This window comes from Telmatherina bonti (assembly GCF_933228915.1).
Source record: "Telmatherina bonti genome assembly, chromosome: 3".
Classification (NCBI taxonomy): domain Eukaryota; kingdom Metazoa; phylum Chordata; class Actinopteri; order Atheriniformes; family Telmatherinidae; genus Telmatherina; species Telmatherina bonti.
In genome coordinates, this window is record NC_136621.1 from 39,821,878 (window position 1) to 39,836,149 (window position 14,272).

Sequence of the window (14,272 nt, forward strand, 5' to 3'; positions counted from 1 at the left end):
TCGTTACTTTCTATAGTGTCCTAGCCGTATCAGCTAATTAAGAGATAAAGTCAGCGTGTGGTTGGAAATTAATGAATGCATAGTAATCCCTTTGTCATGATTATTTTTTGGCAATCTATAATGATGCATTGGCAACCTTTAAGGATCATGATCAAACTTGTGATTTACACCCCTGGTAACGGGTAAATGAATAATGCTTCATAACGCATGTAGCGCTGTCACGTTTTGTTTTTTTTTTTGTTTGTTTTTTTCTTTTTTTCACTTTAAATAGCTTTTGTTGTGCGTTACTGGAGACATTTTACAGCTGGAAGTCTCCTGCATGTGACTGCTAAGAAAAGTGGCCAGACTCATTATTAGGTCTTTTTCATTTATTTATTTCCTTTATTTCACCAGGAAAGTCTCATTGAAATTAAAAGTTTTTTTTTCAAGGGAGTCCAAGCCAAGAGGCAGCAAAAAGTCTTAATTACAATAACATCACAATTACAATTATTTACTAATTCAAAAAAACTGTTACAGATTAAGGAGACTGTCTCAGATGCTCTCAATCTGGATTTAAAGTTATTAAATGAAATAAGTTAGTTTCCAATAATTTTGCATCATGTCCCATGTAGAAGGGGCAGAGAAGGCAAAAACCCTTTTTCCCAATTCAGTCTTCAGCTGTGCAGCAGCTGTGGACACTGCCAGAGGTTGGATGAATGACTGGCGGGGGTTGGTGCAAACAGAGTGTGCTGATCCTGGTGTGTTTATTGTGTTTGTCAGCAAAGTCTCCACACATGGAAAGATGGCATCCTTATCCCTCCCGGGCAGCGTGCCCTGCTGCTCCGGCTCCCTGAGACGTCTGTCGGACAGGATTAATTAAAAGATGCTGTGCTCTCCTTCTCAAACTCGTGTGTTTGATATGGATTAAAATATTTATCAGAAGAGCGTATTCCCTGACATGACTGCTCCTTTGTCTGTTCACAACAACACATTCTGAAAATAGTGTCTCAGCTTATTTAAAAGGATGCATGTGTGCTGTATCTTCTAACAAAACCAGGAGAGTTTGTGAGAAGAAAGGCATCCTGGAAGCATCCTAGAGCCCATAAAATTATGCATTTAAAAATGCATGAAAGTGTGCAGTTAAAGAAGAATCAGGGAAATCTCAGTGCAGCTGTGAGAAAACGTTGCTCAGAACAGCAGAGATATGTTCATATGAAATGCCAGAGAATAAAAATGGCTACTTGTGCAGCACTGTTAAATTTTATATGTCAACTTGTATTATACAGCATTATCGTCACCATTCATGTGCCAGAAAAGATGCTGCCATCATGGAAAAGAGCAAACTGGGACTTCTTTTGTCTTTTTGTTTCAGGCGTAGATGTAGGACTGAGATCTGTACTCTTGGGACCGTTTTATTAATCCTGCTTCCATTTCTGATTGTTCCCAGCTGCTCCCTTCATGTGTTGTTCATGCATCGTGCACACCTGCACAATACCGCTATTGATTTGTTTCTTCCTATCCTTGTGTTCTCTTTCAGTAAGAATCAGTTTTACAAAAACAAATATTTCTTTATATGAGATGGACATGCAAAGCCTTCATTAAGTAAAGCGGTTAAAAGTAAAGGCCAAAACCTGCAGTTCCCCCCTCATCCACTAGGGGCTCCACAACAAAGCGAATCCCCATTTTAAAAAGACAAACTTCACAGTGGAAATAAACATGTTCACAGCAAAAATAAACATGTTTACAGTTGAAATAAACATGTTTACAAAAGAAATAAACATGTTTACAGCCTGGTACAAAAAACATGTTCAATGCTCCAATGGTTTAATTGGTCAGGTTTATCTTCGTGACAACTTTGGGGGCGTAATTTATTTTTTATAAGTTATATTTTTAATCTTGTAATTCAGTATAGTTAGGGGCGTGTCCTTTTGATTGACAGGTACCTGATATCCTGCTGCAAGAAGGCAGAATGTAGAACAACCACGGTTTTTAGCCGGCTAACAGCGCGGCTTAGCTTTAGCCCGCCTACGTCCCTCCATTTGCTCTGGGTTAGCTCTATTATTTTCCAGAGTGATGACACCCGTGATGCTGCGAAGATGGCAACCAAGCGTCAATTTAGCTCTTTAGAAACCTACAGGTGAAGTCATGGAGGCTCCGCCCATTTTTCTTTTACACAGTCAATGGGTGAAATGCATCTTACACATTTTTTCAGGGTGGAAATCACAAGTTTGATCATGGTTTGACGTATCAATTGAGTGTAAAATTGGGAGTTATCGCTTACTGATATGTTAAAGAGAATAACTTTTATTTAATTAAATAAACAAGTAATCAACATAATAAATATAAGTAGATATTAAAAGCTGGTTAAAATGGTCATTAGTTGTGTTTTATGGTGGCTGAGCGGCGCAAAACGTTTCATAACAAATTTGAAAACAACTTTAAATTTTAGGACAAAAAATTAAATACTTGTGCAAGTTTTCAAAGATTTTTTTAAAATTGATTTTTCCTTTAAATATTCAGAAAGTTGTTTTGGTCGGCTTCCATAAACGTGACGAATGTTCTTCCAGCTACCGAAAAAACCCAGAAAGATGTGAAAACTGGCTAGCAGCTAGAAAGTACGCCGTCTTGTAGTTCTCAAAAATATTTAACAGTTTATTCAGATTATTATTATAAAAACTTTTAAGATTTTTACTGTTTAAAACTTCTAATTATTTATGTAAAGATGCTAAAAGACCATGAAATGTCTTCTTTGTTGGTGGTTTTTGAGAAGTTCAGGATGTTTCTTGTTAGCAGCTCTGTGACATTACAGTGGACGGACATGAGGACACCCACTCAGTCCTCCCAGTGGCTTCTTCTCATATCCATTTCCAGCTTCACACAGCGGAAACTGGGCGATGTTTTTCTTTTAAAACTGATGTAGAAAACTGAAAAAAAGAACAAATCTTGAGTCTTTGGGTTCTGGGGTTGTCCAATGTTGTCACTGACTGACATTTAACTTTTACATCCTCTTCCTCTTGTGTTGCTTCAAAAAACACAAGTATGAAGGATTTTGGAAGTATGTTGTGGGTGCAGAGTCGTGTGTGTGCGAGGGAGGACGTCATTCTGCCATAATTGCAGCTTGTTGTAAATACACCTCTGCGTTGAGCCATAACTCATCTGTCACACAGTTGAGGACGGTTCCCAGCAGTGGACCACAAACGGCGCCTCGTGTTTAAAGTGTTGTTAGCAGACGCCCGGTTCAGGGCGGCGTTGGGGCAGGAAGTGTCCGTCAGCACTGTGAAGCCGTCCGTCCTGTCCCAGTTAATGAGGAGGCTGTTCTGCAGGACGTAAACATGACTTTGGACACAGCTGTTAACGTAGAAATCTTTATGTTTTTCACTCCAAACAGAGTTAAAATCGATAAATTAGCGTGTTTCATGACATTAAAAGCAGCAGTGAAAGGAAGAAATGCATCCAACACACTTCATGCAAAGCAGCGGCCATCTTATTCTAATAAACCTTTCCTTATCTTTTTCCAATTTATCCATTTTTTTCTTGGGTTGGTAATCTTACCAGGAAAAACTATAATTATGGTGTTTGGTAAAGTTGCAGTTCTTAGAAAACAGAAAAGTGCAGATAAATTAAACAACCCGTCTTCGTCTCGTCTCCCAGGCTTCCCCTCGTACGTCTGCATGAGACCGGCAGACACTGTTACACACTGAGCGTATGCATGATGTTTGTGTTTGTGTGTCTGCAGCTTCAGACGCCTCCCAGCAGCAGCTGAGTAAGCTCTCGCTGTTTATAGAGCTTCCTGTCACATCAACACACAGTCGAACAGAGAAGAAGGTGGTGCTGTTTGACTGTCATCACTGCCTGTCAGCGGGATGGAGGAACGCTGCAGCAACTTCACTGATCCTGCAGACAGGATGAGACAGCCGAGCAGCAACCTCCAGCGGTTAAAAGTCAAGCCAAAACTTGCAGTTCACCCGTCAGAGACAAACAGCAAATCCCCATAGACTCCCATGTTTAAAAGACCAACTTCACAGCAGAAATAAACATGTTTACAGCAGGAATAAACATGTTTTACAGCAAAAATAAACATGTTTTTAGCCTGGTTCAAAAATCCATGTTAGGTTTAATAGGTCAGGTTTACCTTCATGACAACTGTGGAGGGGAGTGAATTTTTTTCTAACTCACCTGTTTAAAAGTAATTTAATCTCGAAGTTTGGCATATTTAGGGGCGTGTCCTTTTGATTGACAGGTACCCGATCTCCCGCTTCAAGTAAGAAGAACGTAGAACAACCGCGATTTTTGGCCGGATAACAACGCGACTTAGCTTTAACCCGCTTACCTCCGTTAGCTGGTTAGCTCCTGGTAGCTCTGGGTTAGCTCGGTTAGCTCTTAGCTACAGAAAGCTCAGAGTTCGCTCGATGTCAATCATCCACCATGACGCTCACAGCCCCCCTCTCAGCTCCACCTCTATATATATATATATATATATATATATATATATATATATATGTGTGTGGCCCCATAATGGAGCCTTGGTGAACTCCGCTCTTTATTTTATAACTACCTTTAAACGCAAAGTAGTTCCTGTGTTTTAAAAGAGCCTCAAACAAAGCAACTGCAGTGCTAAACAGTCCTACACAGTTTTTCAGCCTGTTTTGGTCGACTGTGAAGAACAGGAGTTCAGCTGCCTCGTCCAGTTAGCCGCTAGCGCCACCTGGAGTCCAAGTATCTACACAGACAGTCGAACAGTAGTTGATTTTACAGATTGGTGTTTGTGTTTCGCAGAGCGGCAGAATCACGCCCGGGAGCTGGTGAGAGAGACCGACCTGTCGCAGTGGGACGCTGTCGTCATCATGTCCGGAGACGGACTTCTCTACGAGGTGAGGACAGAAAGTCCACTTGTATGGTGGCTGTGTGGGACCATAAACCAGTTTATTAAAGTCTGCAAACATCCTCATAACTGCAAATTAATTAGTTTATATAGTTTTCAAAAGGGTTTTGTTTTAAAAAATACTAATTACTCCATTCTATTCTACAGTCATTTAGCAGACGCTTTTATCCAAAGTGACTTACATATGAGTGAGAACAACACAAGCACAAAATCAAACAGTAGAGGACATCGTAGGAAGATGCTAGTGGACTGTTCACTTGAATGCAGATCCTTGCGTGAAGTGATACAGGCTTTTTTTTTTGTTTTGTTTTGTTTACTCCCTTCCCACCATATAATATCACCTATGTTACAATACAAAGAATTAATATCATGAAGTTTGTTGCAAAGAACTGGACTAAGTTCTTCAACTTTCCAATAAATACAGCTAAACTAAGTGTTGAATTATACTGACTTTATTGTTGTTTCCTGTATTTTATTGACAAAAAGATTTTTTTAAAAATTTTTTCATCAGTTTTTTTAGTAATTAGGATCAAAGGAATGTACATCCTCCGGAGAAAATCATTCCTCATTTTCACCAGAAGTTTAAATATGAGAGAATCTGCAGAGCCTTTACTTCTAAACATGAATAAACTGGTTTCTGCTGGTTTTTCTGCAGGTGATAAATGGTCTGCTGGAGAGATCGGACTGGGAGGAGGCCATCCGAACACCGCTGGGCATCCTTCCTGGTGGTTCGGGCAATGCCTTGGCGGCATCCGTACATTACTACTCTGGGTGAGCCAAGTGAAAAAAAACATGGATAAAACAGATTCACATGTTTGGTATTTACTTTTAAATCTGTTAATCTGTTCCCAGTTTGAGCCGCATCCAGATTCCAAACGCTGGAGATGATCTGTGCTAAACATGTGAAAACATTTCAGATTTAATTTACTGCTCGAACAAATCTGACACTATGAACCAGAAGCATGTTTATTGTTATTAATATTAATATTATTTTAACCTGATTCCGTCCACGCTGATGATCCTGAGACTGATCCAGACACACATGGGGATGTGATGCTGCGCAGAAACGTCTCATTGACATCAGATTAAAGATTATTTCAGTCTTGTCTCATGACTGTCCCAGTAGGAGGTGATTCTCGGTGTTTCTGCCATCATCTGGAGTTTCTTCTGGTGTTCCTCCACGGTATCATAAAGCCTCGTTGGTACAGCTGAGCCTCTGTCTGGTCGCGTGTTGCCGTAGAGAGTAAAATGCATTCCTGTCGTTGGGATTAATAATTCAGGATCTGCTCTTGGGAGGGATGGATTGGAGTTTGTTCAGCTGGAACAAAGAGCAGGAAGATGGAAAGGAGAGAAGAGCGACTGTAAAGTAGCAGCTGATACGTGCAGATTCATGTTTCTGCACAGATGAACTGAAGTCGTATGTGAGCTGAATGTCAGTGATTTTAATTGGTCCACCTGTTTCTGTTGTTTCATAGCATTTGTTAATATCAAATCAACCAATGACACGGCAGCATCTAGTCATGTAGACATGATGAAGACGATTTACTTAAATTCAATCTGAGCATCAGGATTAGGAAAGGAGGTTTAAGGTTGCTGGTCTGAGCATTTACTGGGATTTTCACACAACCATCTCCAGGGTTTCTAGAGAAGGTCTAAAGAAGAGAAAACATCCAGATTTTGTTGTCAGAGGTCAAAGGAGGATGGACGGACTGGTTGGAGATGATGGAAAGTCAACAGAAAGTCCAATCAGCACTGGTTCCAACCAACCATCATCTCTGAACACACAACCCGTCCAGCTTGGAAGCAGATGGTCTCCAGCAGCAGAAGACCACAGCGGGTTCCCTCCTGTCAGTAAGAACAGGAAACTGAGGCTACAATTCACACAGACTCACCAGAACTGGACAATAGAAGATGGAGAAACGTTGCTGGTCTCATGAGTCTCCAGTTCAGCCCATGGTCCCCTTAGTACCAGTATGACACGGTTTAACCTCCACAGCCTACCTGAGTCCTGCTGCTGACCATGAGCACAGTGTAGCGTCTTCTGATGGAAACTTCCACCACTTGCACCATGTCACAAAGCTCACATCATCTCCAACATGACGATCAGTTCACTGTCCTCCAACGGCCTCCACAGTCACCAGATCTCAGTCCAACGGACGAGCTTTGGGACGTGGCGGAACGGGAGATTCTCATCATGATGAGGTGGAACGGGAGATTCTCATGGTGATGAGGTGGAACGGGAGATTCTCATCATGATGAGGTGGAACGGGAGATTCTCATCATGATGAGATGGAATGGGAGATTCTCATGGTGATGAGGTGGAACGGAAGATTCTCATGGTGATGAGGTGGAACGGGAGATTCTCATCATGATGAGGTGGAACGGGAGATTCTCATGATGATGAGGTGGAACGGGAGATTCTCATGGTGAGGTGGTGGAACGGGAGATTCTCATCATGATGAGGTGGAACGGGAGATTCTCATCATGATGAGGTGGAACGGGAGATTCTCATGATGAGGTGGAACGGGAGATTCTCATGGTGATGAGGTGGAACGGGAGATTCTCATGGTGATGAGGTGGAACGGAAGATTCTCATGGTGATGAGGTGGAACGGGAGATTCTCATCATGATGAGGTGGAATGGGAGATTCTCATGGTGATGAGGTGGAACGGAAGATTCTCATGGTGATGAGGTGGAACGGGAGATTCTCATCATGATGAGGTGGAATGGGAGATTCTCATGGTGATGTGGTGGAACGGGAGATTCTCATCATGATGAGGTGGAACGGGAGATTCTCATCATGATGAGGTGGAATGGGAGATTCTCATGGTGATGAGGTGGAACGGGAGATTCTCATGGTGATGAGGTGGAACGGGAGATTCTCATGGTGATGAGGTGGAACGGGAGATTCTCATGGTGATGAGGTGGAACGGGAGATTCTCATCATGAGGTGGAACAGGAGATTCTCATCATGATGAGGTGGAACGGGAGATTCTCATGGTGATGTGGTGGAACGGGAGATTCTCATGGTGATGAGGTGGAACGGGAGATTCTCATCATGATGAGGTGGAACGGGAGATTCTCATCATGATGAGGTGGAATGGGAGATTCTCATGGTGATGAGGTGGAACGGAAGATTCTCATGGTGATGAGGTGGAACGGGAGATTCTCATGGTGATGAGGTGGAACGGGAGATTCTCATGGTGATGAGGTGGAACGGGAGATTCTCATGGTGATGAGGTGGAACGGGAGATTCTCATCATGAGGTGGAACAGGAGATTCTCATCGTGATGAGGTGGAACGGGAGATTCTCATGGTGATGTGGTGGAACGGGAGATTCTCATGGTGATGAGGTGGAACGGGAGATTCTCATGGTGATGAGGTGGAGCGGGAGATTCGAATCATGATGAGGTGGAACGGGAGATTCTCATCATGATGAGGTGGAATGGGAGATTCTCATGGTGATGTGGTGGAACGGGAGATTCTCATCATGATGAGGTGGAACGGGAGATTCTCATCATGAGTTGGAACGGGAGATTCTCATCATGATGAGGTGGAACGGAAGAATCTTATGGTGAGGTGGAACGGAAGAATCTTATGGTGAGGTGGAACGGGAGATTCTCATGGTGATGAGGTGGAACGGGAGATTCTCATCATGATGAGGTGGAACGGGAGATTCTCATGGTGATGAGGTGGAACGGGAGATTCTCATCATGAGGTGGAGCGAGAGATTATCATCATGAGGTGGAACGGGAGATTCTCATCATGATGAGAGGAACGGGAGATTCTCATCATGAGGTGGAACGGGAGATTCTCATCATGAGGTGGAACGGGAGATTCTCATCATGATGAGGTGGAACGGGAGATTCTCATCGTGATGGGGTGGAACGGGCAATTCTCATCATGATGTGGTGAAATGGGAGATTGTCATCATGATGAGGTGGAACGGGAGAATCTCATGGTGATGAGGTGGAACGGGAGATTCTCATGGTGATGAGGTGGAACGGGAGATTCTCATGGTGATGAGGTGGAACGGGAGATTCTCATCATGATGAGGTGGAACGGGGGGATTCTCATGGTGACGAGGTGGAACGGAAGATTCTCATGGTGACGAGGTGGAACGGAAGATTCTCATGGTGATGAGGTGGAACGGGAGATTCTCATCATGATGAGGTGGAACGGGAGATTCTCATCATGATGAGGTGGAATGGGAGATTCTCATGGTGATGAGGTGGAACGGGAGATTCTCATCGTGATGAGGTGGAACGGGAGATTCTCATGGTGATGAGGTGGAACGGGAGATTCTCATCATGATGAGGTGGAACGGGAGATTCTCATGGTGATGAGGTGGAACGGGAGATTCTCATGGTGATGAGGTGGAACGGGAGATTCTCATGGTGATGAGGTGGAACGGGAGATTCTCATCATGATGAGGTGGAATGGGAGATTCTCATGGTGATGAGGTGGAACGGGAGATTCTCATCATGATGAGGTGGAATGGGAGATTCTCATGGTGATGAGGTGGAACGGAAGATTCTCATGGTGATGAGGTGGAACGGAAGATTCTCATGGTGATGAGGTGGAACGGAAGATTCTCATGGTGATGAGGTGGAACGGGAGATTCTCATCATGATGAGGTGGAACGGGAGATTCTCATCATGAGGTGGAACAGGAGATTCTCATCATGATGAGGTGGAACGGGAGATTCTCATGGTGATGTGGTGGAACGGGAGATTCTCATGGTGATGAGGTGGAACGGGAGATTCTCATCATGATGAGGTGGAACGGGAGATTCTCATCATGATGAGGTGGAACGGGAGATTCTCATCATGAGGTGGAACAGGAGATTCTCATCATGATGAGGTGGAACGGGAGATTCTCATGGTGATGTGGTGGAACGGGAGATTCTCATGGTGATGTGGTGGAACGGGAGATTCTCATGGTGATGAGGTGGAACGGGAGATTCTCATCATGAGGTGGAGCGGGAGATTATCATCATGAGGTGGAACGGGAGATTCTCATCATGAGGTGGAATGGGAGATTCTCATCATGATGGGGTGGAACGGGCAATTCTCATGATGTGGTGGAATGGGAGATTATCATCATGATGAGGTGAAATGGGAGATTGTCATCATGATGGGGTGGAACGGGCAATTCTCATCATGATGAGGTGAAATGGGAGATTCTCATGGTGATGAGGTGGAACGGGAGATTCTCATCATGATGAGGTGGAACGGGAGATTCTCATCATGATGAGGTGGAACGGGAGATTCTCATGGTGATGAGGTGGAACGGGAGATTCTCATCATGATGAGGTGGAACGGGAGATTCTCATCATGATGAGGTGGAACGGGAGATTCTCATGGTGATGAGGTGGAACGGGAGATTCTCATGGTGATGAGGTGGAATGGGAGATTCTCATGGTGATGAGGTGGAACGGGAGATTCTCATCATGATGAGGTGGAACGGGAGATTCTCATCATGATGAGGTGGAACGGGAGATTCTCATCGTGATGAGGTGGAACGGGAGATTCTCATCGTGATGAGGTGGAACGGGAGATTCTCATCATGATGAGGTGGAACGGAAGATTCTCATCATGAGGTGGAACAGGAGATTCTCATCATGAGGTGGAACGGGAGATTCTCATGGTGATGAGGTGGAACGGAGATGAGGTGGAACGGGAGATTCTCATGTGATGAGGTGGAACGGGAGATTCTCATCATGATGAGGTGGAAAGGGAGATTCTCATGCTGATGAGAACGGGAGATTCTCATCACACCATGAATTAATGCAGTTATGTAGGGAATTGTGTTTGACTTTGTATAAAAGGTGATAAAGTGGCCGGTGAGCGTATATCTGTCAGTTTTAACTGCTAATTAAGCTGTGATTTAGAAAATTTGGGCATAAGTGATGCTCATACAGGATTTAACCTGCTGCTGTTTGTTCATCAGCTCCACAGAAGCTGTTTTTAATGCAGACTTTGAGGCGCTCTGCACAATTTGACCTGTTTTTGTCACCGAGATCGGATCAGGTTTCCTGTTTAAATCTGTGCCAACCTTCCTAAAAAATACTGTCTGTTTTATTTTTGTGTTTTTACCTTCTGGAGAAATAATGACAGTGAAACAGAAAATATCTCATCAAGTGGCTCCAGATGTTTTTAGGTCATATAAGCTTAATTTTTACATAATTTCCTTTCATCTCGGCACGGCTTTCCTTGTTAGTTTCGTTGTCTTTATGTGCTGGTTTTTTTCTTCCTTTTTGCACAGCAGGGTTCCACGCTACATAAAATCAGAGCAAAATGACATGAAAACAAAGTGAGGTGAAAGAAAACACCTTACAGGTCACGTCTTACCCAAAACGTTGCATTTATTCATCTCGCTGACGCCACCTGCCAGTCAGCTTCTTGTCTAACAATAGTCCTGCTTCCAGAGCAGCAGCGAATATGGCAGGAAGGGACCAGACTCTGCATTGTTTCCCCTCCTCTCTCACTCCTGATGCATCCAGAACATCTCTCTTTTTTTCTATTATTCCCAGCTGAACGTCAGGTTCACAGAGGCTACGAGTATCAAACGGTCCTGGAAAAGGGTTCAGCAGGTCCCCGTTAATGGTCTGATATCCAGTGAATCTGTGTCAAACAGTGGATCACAAACAGCTGCAGATCTTCCCAGGAGGACAGAAATGTGGTTAAAGGTCCCATATGGTGCAGAATCCCTTCAAAGGTTTTCTAACAGTCATGTGTTTCTCCTTGTCCTGTGTTTGAGGCCCAAACAGGAGAAAATTCTGTCTCCTCGCTTCGATTCATGCTCCACTTTTTAGCAAATGTCTGCTCAGGTGGGTGAGTCTGAGAGCTTGTCCTTTTGTGAAAAGGACTCAAGAAAGAGAATACTCACTCCGCCCTGATCCGGCCCCCGGCTAGCTGAACCTGTCCTCTTAAATCCCCAGGTGGGCATCCATCAAGATGAAAGGGGACAGGACCCAACTTTGAAAGGACACAGAAACCGTTCTCTACAGAGACTTTTGGAACGACTGAAATTAAAAAGAAAAGCTGAATTTGGGATAAAAAACCTTTAGAAAATAATGTTTTCTCTGCCATCCGGATGAAACGGTTGAAAACACGTATAATACGGGATCTTTCAACGTCCTGAGAACGCTAGCTGCGTTTCCTTTACCCCTAAATGTCGGAGTGAAGATCCACATGTTCAACCGCATGTTAACACAAACATCTGAAACATATATATGCAATGAAAATTATGGTGTTCACACCAGACGTGTTTTGAGTGGCAAGAGCATCAGGTTCACATGTTAAGTCTACGTGGAGGTGCATCAAAGAGGCGTCAAGCTTTCTCGCGGTGCGTTTTCAGTGTTTGTTGCTACGGTGTGACGCACGAGATGCGCCGAAAATTTCAAAAGTCTTGTAAGGTTGAAACGCGGAACGCGCCGCAAACACCAGAGATGGAAAATTCGAACTTTTGCCGCTTGACGTGGGACGTCAACCAATCAGAGCGATATACATCATGACTCATTTCTCAGCGGGAGGAAGTCAAAAACAGAGGACAAGCTAATCGTTTCGGAATGTGCAAAGCCAGTCATGACTGTTCACATTTTTATCGTCGCGATAGGAACAGAAAGGACTTTGCCTAGCCTGATGACGACGTAATCTAGCTTTATTTATTAAATAAAGCCTCTCTACTGCATCCGCCATCCTTCAAACTGACCGGAGGAAAAGTTCCGGCTTCCCCTCTCTCCTTTCCGTCGCGTTTGCTGCTCGCTGCCGACAAGCAGCAAACACGACAGGAGTGTTGGACATAAAAGTGACAGTTCAGTGATCAGCAGCGAGTGGCGAACGTTCAGTGTTTTTGACACTTAAAACGCATCTGGTCTGAACACACCATTAGCCTTGGCTACAATGTGTGTGTGACATCATACACGAAGCATGTATGACATCTTACTTGTCCCTATCAAAAACCAGCCAATCACTCGGCAGCAGGTTGTCATGGAGACGGGGCGAAGACAACTTGCTGAAGTTCAAACTGAGCATCAAAATGAGGAGGAAAGGAGGTTTAAGGTCTTGACTGGGATTTTCACCCACAACCATTTCTGGGGTTGACAGAATGTTCTGAAAGTCACATTTATGGTCTCTTTGTCCTGCGGTATGAACGTAGCTTCGTTTTATTTTCCAAATAAGATCAGCTGCTTCAAGCCTGTTCCATCCTCCACGAGAAGCAACGACTTTGTTCCTCTTCTTACAGCCACCAGAACAAGAAAAAAGTTTGTTTTGGTGCATTTAATTCATCCTCCATGAGACGCTTCCGTTAAACCTGCATCAGCAAAAGTCCACGTCAAGCTTTTCCACATTAACCCCTCCCACCTCAAAAGTCAGACCAATCTCACAATACCTCTCGGAGCCCCACTGGAAGAAGGTTCTGCTTGGGTGATGTGTTGAGAACATGCTGCAAGATGTCCCCAACCAAGAACAAAATGTCTTTGTTTTATCGCAGCTGCAAGAACAAGACAAACTTGTAGCTTCTGGCGGAGGATAGAACAGGATTAATAAACAGAGGCTTTTCTGTGAAATCGACACCTGCAACCCACCAGAATGCCAGACTAATGTTCTGTTCTGCTGTAGGTTTTTCCCTCCTGATAATACGAAGTTTTTTCCTTTCCACTGTCGCCTCATGAAGATCAGGATGGGATCAGATCAAAGTCAAGATGCGATGCAATCCGTTGGAAAAGCTCAGGAACAAGTCACAGGATGAGTCGGGTTGCCGATTTTATTCTGTTCTGCTCTGTGTTTCGGTGACTTTAACAGTCAGCTGCTTTATCCCATCACCAGCCTCCAGCTCAGAGCAGCTCAGAACAAAGTGAGGATGATGAAAGAGGCCTTCCTGCTTCTGGTTGTGCCCTGGTGTCTGCACAGATCCTCACCAGACTGAAAACTTAGCGGGCATTCAATCGGGGAAGTCGGTTAGCATGTAGTTGGAAACAAGCATCCAGGGAAAAAAACAAGGAGCTCATTTGGTCAGCTGGACTGGTGAATAAATCCCGGGATGAATATGGAGAAGTCTGCAATCCGCTGAGACGTCCAGTCATCACTCTGATTGGCTTTGGGTGGTAACAGCAGGCAAATCTGCATGCGTTGTCCTGACCCTTCACCTCTGCCTCCGTTACTCCAGATGGGGCCGTCTTTGTTTGACTGGCTCATCATGTCTGAAGGCCCATAAGGTGACCCCCCCACCTCAACCCGTGAGGCTCCGCCCTCCCTACCCATCCACCTCCTCTCTCCCCTCTGTCAGATTACACAACAAGGTCACAGTTTCCTCTCACAGAAAAACCTGAAAATATAAGTCCACTTTGTGTTTAATTGTGTCAGACTGCCGAGGACCAGCAGGGGTTCTGCAGATTTTCATTTC

General features: G+C 44.1%; 1 protein-coding gene across 1 annotated transcript in view; it reads left to right on the plus strand.

Moving 5' to 3' along the window:
* Nucleotides 1–14,272, plus strand: part of LOC306754237 (sphingosine kinase 1-like) — a gene marked incomplete at both ends in the record, with an annotated part of 52,149 nt that overhangs the window by 35,475 nt on the left and 2,402 nt on the right. The window contains 2 exons of the mRNA XM_079238173.1: nt 4,756–4,850; nt 5,517–5,632. Of these exons, the coding sequence (XP_079094299.1) occupies nt 4,756–4,850; nt 5,517–5,632 (211 nt within the window). The remainder of the gene's footprint in view (nt 1–4,755; nt 4,851–5,516; nt 5,633–14,272) is intronic.